This window comes from Callorhinus ursinus, unplaced genomic scaffold (assembly GCF_003265705.2).
Source record: "Callorhinus ursinus isolate GAN/ISIS: 27379988/994484 unplaced genomic scaffold, GSC_fseal_2.0 scaffold43, whole genome shotgun sequence".
In the NCBI taxonomy this organism is placed as follows: domain Eukaryota; kingdom Metazoa; phylum Chordata; class Mammalia; order Carnivora; family Otariidae; genus Callorhinus; species Callorhinus ursinus.
In genome coordinates, this window is record NW_027397105.1 from 727,869 (window position 1) to 745,539 (window position 17,671).

The following is a 17,671-nucleotide window of genomic DNA, read 5'->3' on the forward strand; positions in this document are numbered from 1 at the left end:
CTCCGCAGATGTGGACGTGAGTCGGAGTCCTGCCCTCAACCGTGGGGCCCACCGTCTGCTTCACCACTGAGCGTGGCCTGCTGTGGTATTTGCCACAACAGAGGGAGAGGGAGAAGGAGAAAGGGACTCTCAGGGCCGGCCACGCAGGCCTTCCGTGAACAGGAGTCACCTCTGCAGGGTGTTGAAGCAGGAACAGGAGTTTGGGAGGCATAAATGCATGTTTTACTGAGCCAACCATCATCAAGTGTGGATGTGGCCACTGTGTCCTCTGCTGGGGGGAGTGTAGGGGCTTAGGGACACAGCCCCCGGCCTGGTGGGCGCCTCTAGTCGGGTGGGAGCATCTGACGTGGACCCTAAGAACAGTCCCGAGGACAGAAGGTAATTGGCACTCCGTGAATCAGCTCTGTTTTTGTAAACGTATGTATTGAGTTATAGCCACGTTTTACACCACGTGTAAACGTGCCCAGCTCAGTGGGTGTCAGTGTGGTCGCGACGTGTGCAAACATCGCTGCAGTCCATTCTGGAACATGGTTGTGGCCTCAGGAGCAGACCCCTTGCTCATGCCCCTCACCCACTGCCACCCCCAGCACTGCTGTCTGTGGATGCACCCGCCGTGGGCCCTCCGTGTATGGGTCACGCAACGTGCTGTCTTCCACGTCGGGCTTCTCTCGCGGGGCGTCCCTTGTCCGAGCGGGTGGTCGAGCGGTCTCGCCTCGCAGGGACACACCCGTTTACCGTTGGCCGGCTGCCTGGAGCGATGTGACGGGCTTTTGCGTGGACACGTGTTCTCGCTCTGTGGGGTGCGGACCCAGCAGGGAAGCTCCAGTCTGTCTGTGGGAGGGGCCGGCAAGCTTCTCCAAGGCCGCTGCGCCGGTCTACACCGTGTGGGGGGCGGGCACTGGTGAGGCGTCCGGCGGCCCCGGCGAGCGCGACTGGGGTCTCCTGGTGGTGTGGCTCTGCGCTCCCCAGCGACGGGCGGCGCGGGCATCTTGTGTGTTTATTTGCACGAGTCCCCTCTCCCCCCTCGAGTGTTCTTGTAGGGGGGACTGTGTCGCCCCCCGACTGTGTGCAGGTCAGCATCCCTGACTGCTTCGTCCCCACGTGCCGGGCACCCAGCCCAGGGACTCGTGCCCGCGAGGGGCCTGCAGCTGAATTGCCTGAATTGCACGCAGACACCATGGGGGTTGAGAGGAGTCCGCAGGTGCTTTCTGGGCGAGGCCGGGCCAGGCTGCGGTGGTGGGTGGGCTGGCATTCGGGTCACGCGGAGTCGGGGCGCCAGGGTGGGCCCAGGCCCGGGGGCAGCGCCACGGGCTGGACAGGGAGCAGCGGGACGTGCACTGGAAGCTCATGCGGCTCAGCTCAGGATCCAGACGTCATTGTGGGCACCATGAGTCTGCAGTGCTTCCCCAGCCGGTGTGCGCAGAGCCCTGTAAGGGGAGGGCCACCGACTTGAGGGGGGGTGGTGTGCGGTCGGGGAGGCCTCTGAGCTGCAGGATGAATGGAAACCAGAACTGGAAGGACGGGGACATGGGGCAGTTACGGACAAAAGGACTCCCGTCCAGAATGCTCTGGAGTGTGGGGAGGGGGGCCCGGAGCAGCTGTGCCTGGTGAGGGGCGCACATGGCTCCCTCCGCTCTGGTACGTCCCCCTCTCCCAGTAAATGGCTGTGGGAGGTGAGCGGGTCAGGAAGGGAGCCCCAGAGGCGTCCCGGCCACATCCAGCCAGGACCCAGGAAGGAGGACAGTCAGGGCCTGACCGCTCCCGTGGGGCGTGCGGGATGGTCAGGAGCAGAGCGTGCTTGTCTGTCCTTGGAGACTGCGCTGGGGTCCATGGGTCTGTGTTTCTCGCAGATCCCGCAGGAACGTGGCTCAGGTCTACCCGGGAAGGCGTGGTGCGGCAGGGACACGTCCCTCCGGCCGTCCTAAGGACGGTGTCAGGAAGAAGCAAGCTCCGGCCGAGCCCGTTTCTGTCCTTTCAGAACGTGACTGCGAACCACCGGGCCAACGATGTGATCGCGGCCGAAGACGGCCCCCAGGTCCTGGTGGGGCGCTTCATGTACGGGCCCCTCGACATGGTGGCCCTGACCGGGGAGAAGGTATGGGGTCTGCGCCGTCCCTCGCGAGCTGCACGGGGCAGGAGGGGCGAAGGCTGGGGGGGCAGGCGGGTGGTGGAGCCCGGAGCAGGTCGCGGAGGTGAGCTGGGGGAAGGCGTGACCTCGGTGTGTCTGAGAGGCGGGAGGGGCACCGGGCGGAGAGCTCCCTGGCCTGACCCCTCAGCCATGCTGGCAGCTCCCCGGCCTTCAGGGAGCCCCCCGCCCCCCGCCGCATGTAGGTGGACATCCTGGTGATGGCAGAGCCGTCCTCGGGCCGCTGGGTGCACCTGGACACGGAGATCACCAACAGTAGTGGCCGGATCACATACAGCGTGCCGCGGCCCCGGCGCCTGGGGGTTGGCGTCTACCCGGTGAAGATGGTGGTCAGGTGAGATGCCGGGCGCGTTCTCACGACCTGCGGACTGTGCTCTCCCGCGGGCTCATCCCTGTCTGTGGGGAGAGACGGAGATGGACAGGGTCTCCGCCGTGGCACCGGGAGGCCCAGCCAGCTCCCCTCTGACCCTGGCCCCCCACGAGCTCTGGCCCCAGCTGTAGGCTGACCTCTGGCCTCAGGCTAACACCTGACCCGGATGCACGGCTGACCACAGACAGGTGCCTTTTAGGGGTGACCAGACCTTTGCGATGAGCTACCTCACGGTGCTGCCCCGGGGCATGGAGTGCGTGGTGTTCAGCATCGACGGGTCCTTCGCCGCCAGCGTGTCCATCATGGGAAGTGACCCCAAGGTTCGGCCAGGGGCAGTGGATGTTGTCCGGTGAGTGTTCCCTCCCTGCGAGGGAGGTGTCCCGCCTTCGGGGGCAGGAACCCACAGCCCGGGGAGATGGCCGCATGCTGTCTGGGCTGGGAGCTGGGGAGTCCTGGTCTCAGTGACTCAGGGCCCCCCGGAAGCACCCTGCCACTCGCGGACCCCAGCTCCCCGCTCCCTCTCTGCGTCCACTTATCTCTGCAGCGAATCAGGCCTGGTCTCCCGACTTCCGATCCTGGTCAGGATACAGTGGGTGTACTCAGATTATCTCTGTGAGAAATGCCTCCAAATTTAGCAGCCAAAAATAATCATTTATCACTCCATCTCTCGTGGTTCTGTGGGTTGCCAGGGCTCTGCTGATGTTGCCATGTGTCCCCATGACTCGCCGCCAGGTGGCCATCTGGGGTCGTCTGCAGGCCCCCTAGGCTGCAGTTCGATGTGGCTTCTGGACGCATGTGAGCTCTTGTTCCTTGGCTGGGCTCGCTCTCTGCCCACATGGCTGCTCTCCGTGGCTAGTCTGGACACCCAGGGGGAGCTGCAAGCCTTCTTATGACCCAGCCTTGGGGGTCGCAGTGACCTTTGCACTGCGTTCTATGGGTTGTAAGTAGTGGTGGAATCCACCCTGACTCGCGGGGAAGGGGCCACGTGAAGGTGTGAATGTGGGACCCGTGGCTCCCTGGGGGCCACCTTTTGAGACCAGCTAATGCACAGGGCTAAGTGGGAGACTGGGGAAAGCAGGGCAGGCTTCCTGAGAGAGGTGGCCTTAGAAACAGCCTCTAGAGGATGGATGGATGCATGTTTCCAGTCCACGCCGTTGCACAGAGTCGCGAGCGTAGAAAAGCAAGAAGAAGAAAACACACTGCTGATTTTGATCAGCCAGAAAGACGATGCAGCGTGAGGACAGGGAAGGGTAGAGCGCGTGCGGGGAGCAGGCGGGACCGGGTCGGCAGCTGGATTCGGACGGGGCGGCAGCTGTGGCTGGAAACGGCCCGCAGAGAGGTTTTGCCCATAGGAAAGCAAGAGAGGGGCCACCTTCCTCCCTCCCAGCCTCCACCCCTGCCTCCCTCCCTCCCTGCTTCTCCCTCCCTCCCTGCCTCCACCCTTCCAGGCTCAAGCTGGGCACTGAGGCAGACAGAACTCCTAGAGAGAGGAAGCTCAGTCCCGTGGGGAAGACAAGTCACGGGCTCGAGAAACTGTAACCCAGGACTCCAAGCGAACAGAACCCCAAGACAGGACAGAGCCCAGGCCCTGCTCGCACGCAGTAGCCGTGGGCACTGTGGGGAGAGCAGGCCAGCCTGGGTTAGGGGCTCCCAGAGTCAGCTGACTGCTAGATGCCCTTTGTTCCTGCAGGCCCTGGACAGGGTCCAGCTCCCCCTGGGGGGGGGCATTCGTTCCTCTTACGACATCTCCAGCCCCCGCCCAAATCAGTGAGTGAACGTCCCCCTCCCACAGCTGGGAAGGGGAGACTGTGGTCCTGCCCCCCCGGGACCCTCCAGCGCTCGGGCCTGTCCGCCCGGGTGCCTGGGCCACGGTGGCACTCTGCAAACCTCGCTACTCATCAGAAGCTGCTCTTGATAAACAGACGACTGGGCCCCAGCTCAGAGCTCACCGGAGTCCCCGGGGTGACCCCTGGGCCCGTGCTTTGTTGCAAAACCTCCCCGATCTCTCAGGTCAGTTTCCAGGTTTGGAAACCCCCGGTCTCTGACAAGCCAGGGGTGGCTAGTGCCCCAGCAGCCCCAGCAGGTCAGGCCCAGCTGGTGTCTTGCAGCCGGGATCCCGGGTGAGGCTGGGAAGGCTTCCTGGAGGAGGGGGCCCTGAAAGACAGGGGGATGGGCACGGGAAGAGAGGAAGCCAGGGAGGCTGTGCAGGGGAGGGGGCGGCAGCCACAGAGCACAAGGCTTGTGGGCAGCAAAGCTGCTGTGTGTGGGGGGTGGTGGGCCCCAGGTGCGCAGAGGAGGGAGACCTGAGGACGCGGCAGGGGAGCCAGGATGGAGCGAGGGGATAGGTCTGTGATTGACAGAAGTCTCCGTGGAAACAGCCCCAAGGATAATGAGGAAGCGGCCCTCTAGCGCAGGCTGCAGCAGCACGTCCTGCCAGGCCCAGCTGTCGGCCCTAGGTCAGCCCTGGGTGGCAGTTCCCCCTGTGCCCCCACCGTACAGATGGGCTTGCAGTCCTGGGGGCTGCCCGGGCTGGGTTGGAGTGGGGGAGCTGTGAGCCAGGGCAGAGAAGCAAGCTGAGGGGGAGGGTGGTCAGATCCTGCTGGAAGGAGGAGAGGTGCTCAGGGCGGGGACTGGAGCAGAGGGGGCAGCAGTGGGGGTCAGCTGGTGGTGGGCATGCGGTGTCTGCTGGCCATCTGGGAGATGTCCGGGACTCCTGGGGCTCAGCCCCAGTGTGGCTTTGGAGTCCTTCCCCCTGGCTCTCCCTGGGGGCTCCTCAGGAGGGCTGCAGACCGGGGGGAGGCTGCCCAGGGCAGGGGCAGGCGGGGAGCACGGCGGCTGCAGGCCCCGGGGCTGGACCCGCCGTGCTGTGTGTCCACAGGCACTGGCAGGACCTGGGCTACCTGATCCTGTACATCACGGGCCGGCCGGACATGCAGAAACAGCGGGTGGTGTCCTGGCTGTCTCAGCACAACTTCCCCCAGGGCATGATCTTCTTCTCGGACGGGCTGGTGCATGACCCGCTGCGGCAGAAGGCCATCTTCCTCCGCAACCTCGTGCAGGAGGTGAGTCCCCACCGCAGGGAAGGGGAGAGATCAGCCCCCAGACCCTGCTGCACGCTCCTCCCCTCCGCCCTCCACCCGTAACCGCACCTGGGTGCAGAGCACCTCCGTGCGTCTCGCTGCGAGCCCGCACAGCCCCGCAAGGTGGGTGCTGTCCGCAGGGACCCATGAGGACGACACAGCTCACTGGGGCTCAGTGATTCGCCCACGATCCCAGAGTCACACGTGTCCTCTTTTATCTCCTACTCCGAAGCCTGAACTCTGTCTCTGCATCTGGTTATTCATTCAGTGGACACCTAAGTGGCCACTGTGCTCCATCCGAGTCCTGCTTCGGGCACCGAGCTGTCCTCTCCTCCGGAGCGGTGACCTGGAGCGGTCCTCACCGTGGGACCCAGGCCCCAGCACAGCGCCCGTAAACAGTTGTGTTGGAACACGGCCACGTCATTTGCTTATGTGGTGTTAACCGTGGGTGCGCGCGTGCAGAGCCCACAGTACTTATTATCTGGGCTTTCACAGCAAGTCTGCCAGTCCCTGACCCAGAGAAAGAAAGACAGGTGAACCGACAACCTGCGGGTCCAAGATTGGCACAGGCCTCTGGGCAAACAGGAGGACTGAGGTGGCTTTGCCTGGGGCGGGGGGCGGGGGTTGCAGACAGGGGCAGAGAAGGCTTCTAGGAGGTGGCATCTTCTGAGCTGAGTCCTGAAGCGTGCATGTGAGTTTGCCAAAGAAACAGCCTGTGCAAAGGCACTGAGGTAGACGAGCCTGGGATGGTCTCAGAGGCTCATGTGTACAGGGTCAGGCCCAGGTCGAGCAGGATCAGAGGCCTGGAGGTCATCAGCAGCGGAGGCATGGCCCGGCGGGGCGGGGAGGAGGAAGGGTCCAGGCCCGTGAGAGGTGAAGCTGTGAGCGACTGCAAGGGAAGGAGCAAGGGCAGAGTGGGGAGGTGGACCTTCAGAGCCAGAGAGGCAGTTCTGGGTTCAGTCCTGGAGGCCAATGCCCTTGAAGAAGCCAAGGTGGAGGCCGAGGTGGTCAGTGGGCTCTCCCCAGCGATGGTGGGACCAGAGTGGGGGCTCAAAGTGAGCAGCCGGAGGGTGAGCATCAGGGGTGGCCAGCCGACCGGGAGCTGTGTGAGCACCACAGTCTGGGGGGTGCGGGCGGCACAGGGTTGGGGGTCGGGGGCCAGGAATACCCGGCCTCCAGTCCTGGCCCTGGGTCCTGTAGTGCCCTGTCCAGTGGGGTCAGAGGTGCTGAGGTTCCGACTGCCCCAGGAGCTGGCCTGGGGTGCAGGGCAGGGCGGGAGGAGCGGCTCCTGCAGGGGCGCCTCCTGACGCGGGGTGAAGCCGGCCGCCCTGTGTTCCAGTGCTTCATCAGAATCAGTGCAGCCTACGGTTCCACGAAGGACATCTCTGTCTACAGCGTGCTGGGGCTGCCGCCCTCCCAGATCTTCATTGTGGGCCGGCCCGCCAAGAAGTACCAAACCCAGTGCCAGGTGGGTGGCAGCTGGTGGGGGGGCACGGTGGGGGGGCGGCGCGGGCGGCTGGTTCTTCTGTCTGCTCTGCCCTTCATTCCACCGGCGCTAGTGGGCACGTGCCCGGCCAGGCCCCGTGTGGGCGCCGGGAGGCTCCTGGTAGGACCAGATGTCACGTCACCCCGTCCAGCGGGATAGAGTGAAACGAGGCCTGATGCGTGGCGGGGAGCAGGGGGTCTTGGGCCCCCAGCGAGGAACAGCGAAGATGGGGGGCGGGTTTCGGGACTTTGAAGGAATTGTCCAGGAAAGGCTTGAGGTGGGAGGGGCACTGGCGGCAGAAGCAGCAGAAGCAGAGGTGGGGGGTGGCAGCAGGACCCCGGCTTGGCTGGGGGGCCACAGTCCCACGCCTGTCTCACGGCCCGTGTCCTCGACGTCTTGGCGGTGAGTCTGTGGTTCAGAGCGATCCCTAGGCTGCAGGTGGAAGGCCCATCGGGAGAAGGGGAGGCGTCCGAGAGACAGTGCGAGGCAGGATGGCTTGGAGCCCGAAGTGACCGGGTCGGACGTGTGGGCTGAAGGACAGGGAGAGCCGCGGACGGCGCCCGGTTTCTGGCGCGGGGGACCAGACAGGTGCTGCCGTCATGGGGACTGAGAGCAGGTTGAACAAGGGGATTGAACGGAAGGTGATGACTCCCCGGACTGCGGGGTGTGACAGCGACCCCCAGGTGCAGCGCAGAGACGGTGCCCCCCACAGTGGGACCCGGGGCTTCTCAGGCGCTGATGCACAGGCGTCCTGGGGCGTGGTCACATCCGTAGGCCTGGGTGGGGCCGGAGAGCCTGCCCGTCGGCCCAGGGCCTGCAGCTGCTGCTGATCCACAGCTCACTTTCTGGGGAGCAGGGTGTGAGGACCCAGCGGGGGGATGGGCAAGAAGGCCGCCGTGGGGGCCGGGACCTGATGGAGTCCGTGGAGGGGGGCTGGGTGACGGCACAAACTTGCATTTGGGGGATTTAGTGGCAAAGGGGGACAGGGACCCCCCCATCAAGAGCCCAGAGCTCTGTGCACCCCAGGGCTGCGGATGGGTGTGCTCAGAGGTTCAGGGTGCGCGGGGGGCCGTTCTGGGTCCTGAGCTCCCCATCCCGCCAGGCTCCACGGTGCAGCTGGGGACCCGGGTAGGGCGGGCATGGGTGGTGCGGGGGCGGCAGCTCGCAGCCCTTCCTCCCGCCTGACGCCTGTGCCCCCCCCCCCCCCCCCCCCCCGCAGTTCCTGAGCGAGGGCTACGCAGCCCACCTGGCGGCGCTGGAGGCCGGCCACCGCTCGCGCCCCAAGAAGAACAACTCACGCATGGTCCTGCGCAAGGGCAGCTTCGGGTTGCACGCCCAGCCCGAGTTCCTGCGGAAGCGTAACCACCTGCGCAGGACCATGTCCGTGCAGCAGCCCGACCCGCCCGCCAACCCCAAGCCCGAGCGGGCGCAGAGCCAGCCCGAGTCCGACAAGGACCACGAGCGGCCCCTGGCCGCGCTCAGCTGGGCGCGCGGGCCCCCCAAGTTCGAGTCAGTGCCCTGAGGGCCGGGCTGTGCGCAGAGCAGGGGGGCCCTGCCTGTGGGCCGGGGGGGCTGCTTCTCCCCGAGACAGGACTTTTCCTGCTTTTTCCCTCCCGTGTCTGTCCAGCAGTGTCCGACCAGAGCGGGGAGGGACCCAGCCGCGCCCCGGGGGGAGAGCCCAGGGTCTGTGTGCAGCCGCGGCTGCCTCCCCGTGTGGGGCCCGTGACCGCAAGCCCGGGTCGGCGCCGGTGCGTGTGCGACGCCGGGGAGCGGGCCTGCCCGGAGCGGGAGGGCTGGGCGGAGTCGACCATCCTTCTGGGGCCCCGAGGCTTCGGAGGTGCTGGGCAGGCCCGGAGGGGAGAAGCCCCCAGACCGGGCAGCGGCGGCCCCAGCGGGCACAGCTCCTGCCGGAGGGGCGAGCGGCATTGGCAACGCCCTCCCTGTGGCACCCCGGGTCACCGTCTTGGGCCTCCTGGCTTTCCTGGGGCCAAGTGGCCACCTTCTGGGAGTGAGAGGCTATCCCCTGTGTTCGCAGTGTCTGTCCACGACCCTGGGGGGGCGGGGTCTGGTGCTGCAGCTGTCCATTGTCCCCGTCTTGTCCTTGGTACTGTCACCATTCTCCCGTGGCCCGTGAGGACAGTCATTGCTCTTCCCAGGGTCCTGCCTGGCGCCCTCCCCCGTGAGGCTGCAGCCTCAGGCTCTGGCCCAGCTGGGCTGCCTGTGAGCCCACTGCTCGCCCTCTCTGGGCCCCGCCTTCCTTATGGGATCGGACGGGTCTCCCTGCTGAGGTTGGTGCGGGTTTCTGACTCCTGGGCTGTCTTGCACTAGGAGCCTCTCAGAGAGCCCAGTGTGCACCTTGCACGCAGTCTGAGAGGGGGCTCTGGGGGCCCTTCGCGGGCACCGAGTACCCCACCAGTTCACAGGAAGCCCTTGCGGGGAGGGAGGGGGATGGGAAGGTGGGAAGGGGTTGCTGCTCCACGGGGCAGTTTGCTTTGCTCTGATGTCCGAACCAGGTGTCCCAGGAACGGGGACACTGCCCCAGAGGGCACTGATCTGACTCGCCCTCCCCAGCTCTGCTCAGACTGATTCTCCCTCTTGGCTCCTGGAAGGCACAGAGCTGACATCCCGGCATTCTGGGGGTTCATGTGATTTTTGGCTCAAACTGTTGTATTCTCTTCCCTTCTGCCTGCCACCCCGCTGGGTTTGGTGCCCTTACCCTCCTCCTGGCTCGTCCCCTGAGGTTGGCAGGGCTTGGCTCCCGGGGTGGGGGGGGCCCTCAGAGCCTGCCCAAGCTGTCCTGCTGCGAGCCCCTGGCCGGGGGGCCTGGGTCCCTGCACCCCGCTGCTGTCCGGCTGGGCCCACTCCCAACCCCGGGGGCTGCCGCGGCCTGCTTCTGGGCCCCCTCTGGCCGTCCCCAAGGCTAGCTCAGCTCCTCCAAGCAGGGCTGCGTCCGGCCGGGCTGCCCCAGAGCCCAGACCTCTGCATCCGCAATAGGCACCCGCGTGGGCCCCGTGTCGCTTCCGCTCGGCGTCTACCTCTCGCAGCTCCTGCGTGGCCCGCGTTCTCCCCAGACAGCGACTGCCCTGTGAATTGCCTGGCAAAGTGGGCACCCTGCTGGGGCCGGGGTGGGGGGGTCCAGGCTCCCAGCCCCCAGGCCGCGCTCTCCGGGACGCGAGTCTTCTCTGGCACGGCCGGCTGGCCTGCTCCACCGGCAGGGCTGTCGGCACCCGAGCCCAAGCCGTGGGCAGCTCCCTCTCTGGCCCTGCCTCCCAGCGGTTCCCGGCTCCCACGGGCCACCCTTCCTTCCACATTCCCTCTGCGGGGCGCTCCGTGAGGACCCAGCGCTTAGGGCATAGCCGCATCCACCCTTTCCAGAATATGCCCTGGACGGAGCGTGGGCAGACGGCCTGCCTCTCTGATGCTGCCTCCTGTCCCTTTATGCGGAAGCTGCTGGTGTAGGTGATAAAGTCCTTAGTGGGAGTTCCTTCTTCCCGAGTTAGGCTTCCTCTGCCCTGCGAACCCCAGGCCGGAAGCCTGAGAGAGACAGACAGAGACAGAGCGCCAGGACCCTGCAGGGGAACCTGTGTCCCGTGAGCAGGGCTCCAGGGCCTGGGCTCGAGCTGGGCTGGGGCACCTGGCCGGAGGCCACCGCCTTGCTGTCTGGAGCTCGGAGGACCCACGCCCGCGATGCTGCAGGTGTACAGCGGGACACAGTGAGCGGGAGCCCCAGCTGGGGCGCGTGCGGGGTGGGGTTCTGCAGCGGGAGGCTGCTCGGTTCTCCCGGAGACTCTAACCAACACACGTTCCTGTACCAGTGGCTTGTTCTGTGTGTCCGTCCACTCCGGGCCGAGAAAAACAAAGCACCCAGTGGTGCTGTCCTCTGGAGGGGCCTTGCCCCTCCCCGGAGCAGTTCCTTGACCCGGTCTGGCTGTTTTCCAGAGAACCCTTCCAGTTCCCGGTGTGCCCGCTCCCTGGGGGCTGGGAACCCCTCTTCCTGCCTGACCAAAGCTCCTCGTCTCTCGCGTGGCATGTTTGTTCTTCCCGATCCGGGGCTGTCCTTGCCGGAGCGCTGCCTGCTGCCCTCGCCCACACTCACCCTGTTGGGGGCTCGGGGTGCACCCCTGGCCGGCGCCTGCTCTCCCGGCATCATGGGTTGTCTCTGGAAGATCTCACGACTCCTCCCTTAGGCTCCACAAAACACGTATTTAAAAAAGTTGACTCTTTTCATGTGTTTGGATGAATGGCCCTCCTGTCTGGGTGCCGGGCCGTGGAAGAGCAGGTGTGGACCCCACATTCCGGAGGTTGCCGGGGCGTGGGCTCCCTGAAGGAGGGGAGGCCGGGTCTCACGGTCTTGAGATGGTCCTTCTACCGCCTTGGAGCCCAGAGTCTGCGCTCCCGACGTGTCCTGCAGGCAAAACGGGGCGCCGGTTTTTGAAAGAAACCCAGTCCCAGCGGGTGGGGAGGTGGCACTGGTTCTGCTCGGACGCCCCCCCCCCGCCCCGAGCCTCGGTGCCGCCCCGCCCCGGAGGGGCGCCCGGACTGCGGCAGAGCGTCGCAGCTTGCCCCCGCCTTAAATAACCAATTTCCTGCCGAATCCTGGGGGTTTGGGTGCCAAGTGCTCTGGAAACCTATTCTCTTTGGCTCAGCCAAAAGAAGCCACCCCTCTCTCCTTACCCTCCCTCTGGCTTGGGGACACTTTCTTAAAAATCACAGCTAGGGTGATGTCCCCGAGCAGTAGCGAGGCCCGGCCCGGGCCCTGCCACTGGGGCCGGGAGGGAACGCAGTGGGACCCCACCCTCACCGGCACGAGGATCGGCAGGTGACACCGAGGGGCAGGACAGGAGGCAGCCCGCTCGAGGGGCCCTCCACCCCGGGACCCCACTGTGCTGTTCTGTTTACTCCGCGGCGGCAGCCTGTCTGACCTTGTCCGTGGTCTGCCTGTTCCTAAATGTGTGACTCTCAGTATTACTTGTGGTGGATGGTTCTGTGGTGAAAGGTTTTCCCCTACTCCTCATGGCTGCCTTGTACAAAATCCGTTAGAGGAGAAAATGTAAAATACCAGGTTTCTAACAAGATACACACCGCGTTACGGAGTTAAAAGATTTTTACAACTGGTCTTGATTTTGACGTGAGCTGGTTTTTAACTCTCGGATGTTGTCACTTAAATAAAAACCTTATTTGCCTTTAAGGTGTTCTTGGTTTCGAGTGAAGCTGAGAGACAGTTCCTGCTGCTCGTGCTCCCCCCGAGCTGGGGGCCGGCCGCTTGGCCCGGGGAGGACGGGGGAGCGCAGCCCCGCTGCCCCGACTGGTGTGTGTGTGTGTGACACAGAGAACAGATGTCACACTCAGAAGCAGAGTCTTTATTATGAAAAAGCAGTGTTATCTCCAGGGAAGTCACACGCTGGTTTCTTTCTGATAAAATGACAAAGCGGGTTTCTTAAATAATTTACCGAGGGCAGAAACCGCCACTGAGCAGTGCTACCCCTGCCCGCACACCACGCCGCTGTGTGCTGAGGGCAAGTAGGGGTCTGTGGGCCCAGGGTCTCGGGGCCCTGGGGGGGCCGCGGGGACGGGAGCTGGGGTCCCTGGGCCGCCCAGGGGCTGATTCCTCGCAGGTCCCCCTCCTGGGTGCACAGCTCAGGGCTCCCCAGAATCTCTGCTGCCCGGGCTTCCTGCTGTAGATGCCGCCACGGAGCTCGAGTGCGGCATGAGTTTCCAAACCCAGGGAGTCTCAGGCTGGGGCGGGTGCTCAAGGGCAGAACCGGCCGTGGCCGGTTCTGAGCAGAGGCTCCTGAGCGGCCTCCCCCTGGAGGGGAGCCCAAGGGCAGTGCTCGGGAGCTTGGGGGGACACACGGGCCCTGGCGTGAGGGTGTGGTGGTCAGATGTGGCCGGCTTCCTGCAAATACACAGCTCCCTTCGTGCCCCCCTCCCCATGCTCAGAGCAGGGACGTAGGGGCCCCACGGCCGTCCCCCCGGAAGCAGGAGCTAGGAGGTGGCCGGTGTGCTCGGCTACTGATGGGGTCGGTGAGGTCAGCAGCTCTCGCTCCGGGGGCGGGGGGGGGCGGGGCTTGCACACTTCCTGCCTGCTGGGCCCGTCAGCTCCGGGGGGTTTTCCAGAAAAGACTCCGTTCTTGCACATGTTTGTGCGTGAGGAGGAGGGGGGGCCCAGGGAAGATGCTCGGAGGAAGGCATTACCTGCAGGCACCGTCCTCCTCAGTCTCGGATGAGAGAAACGGTCATGTCGCCGCTACAGGTGGGAGGGCGGGAGAGACAGATGCCGTTGGTGCCGCGGGCTCGAGGGGCCCTCCCGCCATGTCCCCAGAACTGGCCGACCCCACCCAGGAGCCCATCGTGGCCACTGGATGGACGGGGGACTGGCCCCAACTTAGGGCAGCTGCAGACCCGAGGCTTGCCTCCAGGAGGGGGTCCTGAGCACAGACCAGAAACTCCCTACCAGCCCCCGGAGCTCTTCCCAGTTCCACGGGCAGGCAGGAATCGGGGAGCCATGGGGAAAGTTGGAGGAAGGGCAGGTCTTTCAGGAACCAGGTACCTGGGCTGGGGGGCTTCCAGGTGACGGACAAACGTGGCGCCAGGGGGGCCCAGAGACGGGCAGGGGCAGGCCAGGGTCCCACAGCAGGTCAGACCCAGGGGCAAAGATGGGCCCCAGAAATGCCGGCTCACCTCTCCTCAGCCATGCTGGCCTCGTCTGGCTCCTGGGACAGCTGCTGGAGATGCTGAAGTCCTGCTCCCACAGGCTCTAGGTCACCGTCAGACTCGCTGAAACAAGGAAAAGCCGCCCCCAAGACTCGTGGAAACCTGTAGCCAACCCCCCCCCCCCCCAGCGGCACTGGGCCAGGCACGCAGGCCAGGGAGATGCCCGGGGAGCTGGGAACACCTGTCCCAGACCCTCCCCTCCCCCCAGGAAGTGACATCGGTGCGGCTTGGAGCGCAGGGCACAGAACAGAAAGCTCAAGGCCCAGAAGGTCAAGGGCAGGTGACCTTGCAGACAGGTCAGCCCTGCTGTTGCCCCCTTGGAACCTGAGCCTCGGCCTCCAGAGGGCTTCCAGACTTGCTTTGGGCTCGCCGAGAGGCTCGCGTCTTTGACAGATAGGGAAACTGAGGCCCTGGAGGACCCCCCCCCCCCAGGCCCCCTGCCAACTGGGGCAGAGCTGGGCCAGAGCACCGCTGCCGGCAGCTCAGGGTGCCCCTGGCAGCCGCAGGAGGGGGCCCAGCTCGCGTTGGGGAGCCCAGGCATTGCTCCTCTTACCTGGGGGAGCAGAGGGGCTCTGTCGAGGAGTAGGGACCGCGGAGGGCAGCCTCTCTCCTGGGCCGCCGCAGGGGGTAGGCGCGTGGGCCCCCGTGGGCAGGGAGCCGGTGACCGTCCCTCTCCCACGGGTCCAGGGCCACGTAGGCGGGGGCAGCTCCAGACAGCCGGGTGCTCTTCTGTGCCCCCCTCCTCCGCCTCCTGGCTCCCACCTGGGTTTCCACCAGCCACTTGGTGCCGCTGTGGCAGGACTCCTGGATTCTCTGTGGCGGGTACAGGGAGAGCTGAGCAGGGACCAAAGCCAAGCGGGCACTACTCCCGAGTGTCCTGGCTGTACCTCCCACCCCTCGGCCCCCCAGCGGGCCTGCGGAGCCTGGCAGCTCTGGGTCCCTGGTCCCGGGGGAGGATGAGTCCGTGGGAACCGGGCCTGCTGCAGCCGGCGGCTCAGAACCACCTGGGGAGTGAGTGCGCTGGTCAGAGTCCGCGTTCACCCAAGCCCAAACCCTCTCCCGGGACCCATAAGGACCCTGGCTCTCCCAGCAAGGCCCAGAGCCCAGGCCTGCCCCCCAGGACCTGCCTCTGGTCTCACACACCAGTTCCCCGTCCACGCTGGTGCGGAGTCTTCTGCAGGGCCAGCTCTCAGGAGGCTCAAGGGCTCGGAAGCCCTCTGGGGCTCCTCACTGCCTGCGGGGGCAAGCCTGAGCCCTGGGGTCTCTCGGACCCGCCTGGGCTCCTCTCAGCCAGAACGTCTGCCCCCGGCAGAGCCAGAGGCCAGAGGTTAGAATAAGACCCGAGTTCCGTGTGGTGCGTGGTGTGGCTGTGGGCGGACCGTCTCATTTCACGCCTCTGAGCCCCCGGGAATAAAACCGTCCCGGGGCTCCTACAGACGAGACTGACGTTTGGCTCAGAGACCTCTCAGCGGAGGGTCTGTGGATTTCAGATCCCCAATCAGACCCCAAGGAGATACCCACCCTCATTCTCTCCTTGGGGGTCGGTCTGTCCTCACGGCTCTGTCCCTCCTAGGTGACACCTTCCCTCATTTTTGGGTTTGGAGACCCGTTCACCCGGAAAGCCCACAGGCACCTCACACCAGCACCCCGCACCTGTCACCTGACACGAATCCCTGCAGACCTACTTTTTGAGCCTCTGCAAGGCCAGGAGGCCCCCAGGCCTCTCGGAGGTGAAGCTGCTTCTCGCCCTCTACCACCTAGCTGAAGAACCGTGCTGATAAGCTAATCCAGCCAGATTCTAACCCTGTTGAAAATCCTCCCGCCTGGCTCCCAGCGCTCCTGGGAGAGTCTAGAAACACCTCCAGCCCCGGGACCCCGGGACCCCGGCCCTTCCCGTCCTGGCTCTCTGCCCTCTGGCCACACCCAGACTTCTCTCCTGCGTCTTTTGCTCTCCCCCAGCTCTGGATCTGGACTCAAGCTATTTCGCTTGCCTTACAACCTCCTCCCACTGCCCCTGTCCTGGGTGGTTCCGTGGAGTCATCTCCTCTGGAAGGCCTCCTGTCTGGTGTCCCCCCACTTCGCCCTCGCCTGCCACCCTAGCACAACGCAGCTGTATCATCTTGCGTCGTGGGGCTCGGTTCCTCTGTACAGTGCCCCTGTCCTCATGGGGTCTGCCTCCTCACAGGGGCCCTTGGAGGCCTCAGCCGTCTGGCACCATGGAAGCCTGAGCCAAGGGACAGTTAACGTCGCCGGCCTTACCTGGGACACGGCACCCAGGGCGTTCTTCGCTGAGCGAGCCGCAGCCTGGAGGCCCTGCTGGCCTGGCTCGGGGCTTTCCAGGCGTTTCCAGGAGGGCCCTGCCCCGAGGTTGAGGCTGACTGCTCTCAGGGGCAGCCTCCTGTGGAACTGTCTGCACAGGGAGCCCAGGGCCCCCCCGGAGGTCTCCGGAGGGCAGGCGGCAGGCGGCAGCACCTCCTTCTCCTCCAGCAGTTGCTGGTCCTGGAGCGATCCTGGGCGCACCGAGGCCCCCACGCCCGGCCACTTGGAAGCCATCTGCGTGGTCAAGGGTCTGCTCAGCCCACCAGAGCCTGCGGGGGAGGCCAAAAGGTCAGCAAGGCATTCCCCCTTACCTCCCCAGGCCCCACGGACACACAGGCAGCCCGGGCTGGGCGTGAGGCCCTTGGCAGCCGTGGGTGCGGGAAGGAGGGTGCTTCCTGGAAGAGGGGTCAGCGAGGCCCAGAAGAGGGCGGAGGGTGGACGCGCCGCTCCGCGTGTCTGCGACCGCGGTGACTTTCCATCAGCCTCCTTTCGGCTCTCTGACCCCAGCGCGGAGGCGGGCAGAGTCCGGACCGGCCGCCGCCGAGCCTCCCTGCGCCGGGGCCCCATCGGCGGCCCTTTCGCGAACGCGCGGGGGCCCAGGGCGCTCCCGCCGCGCGGAGCCCCCGATCCGCATCCTGCAATCCTCGGCCGGCCCCGCATGCGCGCCCGTCCTGACCGGAGCCCCCCGCCTCGTCCGGGTCCCGTGGGAACGGAAGGGCCGCCGAGTCCCCGGGGTGCACTCACCCAAGAGCGCCCGGCGCCGACCGCACGCCCCGCACGGCCGCTCGGCGCCCACCCGGCCGGTTTGAAACTCCGCGCGGACCCGCCCCCTGGCCCGTCCTCGTAGCTGATTGGCTCTGTCCCCGCAGCGCGGCCGCGCCCGGGATCCGATTGGCCCCCGCCCTCGGGGCGGGAACGCTGCCCTCCGATTGGCTGGCCGCCCCATTCCTGCCTCGGGCCGCGCCGCCCCTTTGTGCCCGCGGCCCGGCGCCCCGCCGAGCGGGGTCTCCCCGGTGCGCTCGCGACGTGCCCGCTCCCGCGCGGGTGTGTCTCTGCCTCCAGTCCTTGCTCTGTGTTCCCCAAACGCGCCCCGCACTCTGGACCCCGGCAGATCCTGGGGGAGGGGACGGACTCGACCCGCGGCCCCGCCCTCCTCCAGTGCCGCCCCCCAGTCCAGGGCGAGCCCTCCCCCCTCCCCCCAGCATCCGCACAAGCCCCCAACCTCCCCCCTTAGAGAGCCCCCCCCCGCTTCCCGCGGCCCCAGGGCAACCCTGCTGCGCCCCCCCCCCCCCCCCGGCTTCCTCGCTGCGCACCTCACACGGCCTCGGGCCCCTCACCGCGTAGCTCTGTCCCGGGCCGCGACAGGGCTCCCCACCGGGCAGCGCGCCCCCTCTCCGGCGGGGTCTCCACCGGCGCTCCCCCCTCACCGTCGCTCTGTGCCGGCCGCTACAGACCTGGGTGACCCCAGGCCTCGGGCTCAGGGGCACGCCTCCCGCAGCGGGGGGTGGCGGAGGGGCGCCCCACGTGCTGGTGTGCCCTTCGGGGGGTGGCGGAGG

General features: G+C 66.3%; 2 protein-coding genes across 4 annotated transcripts in view; one reads left to right on the forward strand and one right to left on the reverse strand.

The window, feature by feature from the left end:
* Positions 1 to 12,260, forward strand: part of PITPNM3 (PITPNM family member 3) — a 65,500-nt gene extending 53,240 nt beyond the window's left edge. The window contains exons 15-20 of one of the 2 annotated variants that reach the window (XM_073881551.1): positions 1,979 to 2,095; positions 2,332 to 2,480; positions 2,701 to 2,865; positions 5,395 to 5,578; positions 6,936 to 7,064; positions 8,302 to 12,260. In XM_073881551.1, the coding sequence (XP_073737652.1) occupies positions 1,979 to 2,095; positions 2,332 to 2,480; positions 2,701 to 2,865; positions 5,395 to 5,578; positions 6,936 to 7,064; positions 8,302 to 8,604 (1,047 nt within the window). In that variant the 3' untranslated portion in view covers positions 8,605 to 12,260. The remainder of the gene's footprint in view (positions 1 to 1,978; positions 2,096 to 2,331; positions 2,481 to 2,700; positions 2,866 to 5,394; positions 5,579 to 6,935; positions 7,065 to 8,301) is intronic. The other variant, XM_073881552.1, reaches the window with a different exon arrangement.
* A 166-nt stretch (positions 12,261 to 12,426) lies between these two features.
* On the reverse strand, positions 12,427 to 16,928 carry PIMREG (PICALM interacting mitotic regulator). Of its 2 annotated transcripts, XM_073881553.1 has the most exons (6): positions 16,860 to 16,928; positions 16,056 to 16,384; positions 14,350 to 14,609; positions 13,764 to 13,859; positions 13,278 to 13,329; positions 12,427 to 12,494 (listed from the first exon to the last, which is right to left on the reverse strand). In XM_073881553.1, exons 2-5 carry the CDS (start codon positions 16,347 to 16,349, stop codon positions 13,296 to 13,298), a joined length of 684 nt encoding a protein of 227 aa, XP_073737654.1. In that variant the 5' UTR covers positions 16,350 to 16,384; positions 16,860 to 16,928; the 3' UTR covers positions 12,427 to 12,494; positions 13,278 to 13,295. The 2 variants fall into 2 exon arrangements, with proteins under 2 accessions (XP_073737654.1, XP_025720181.1); XM_025864396.2 differs by having other exon boundaries at positions 12,457 to 13,329.
* Between the last annotated feature and the right edge of the window lie 743 nt (positions 16,929 to 17,671).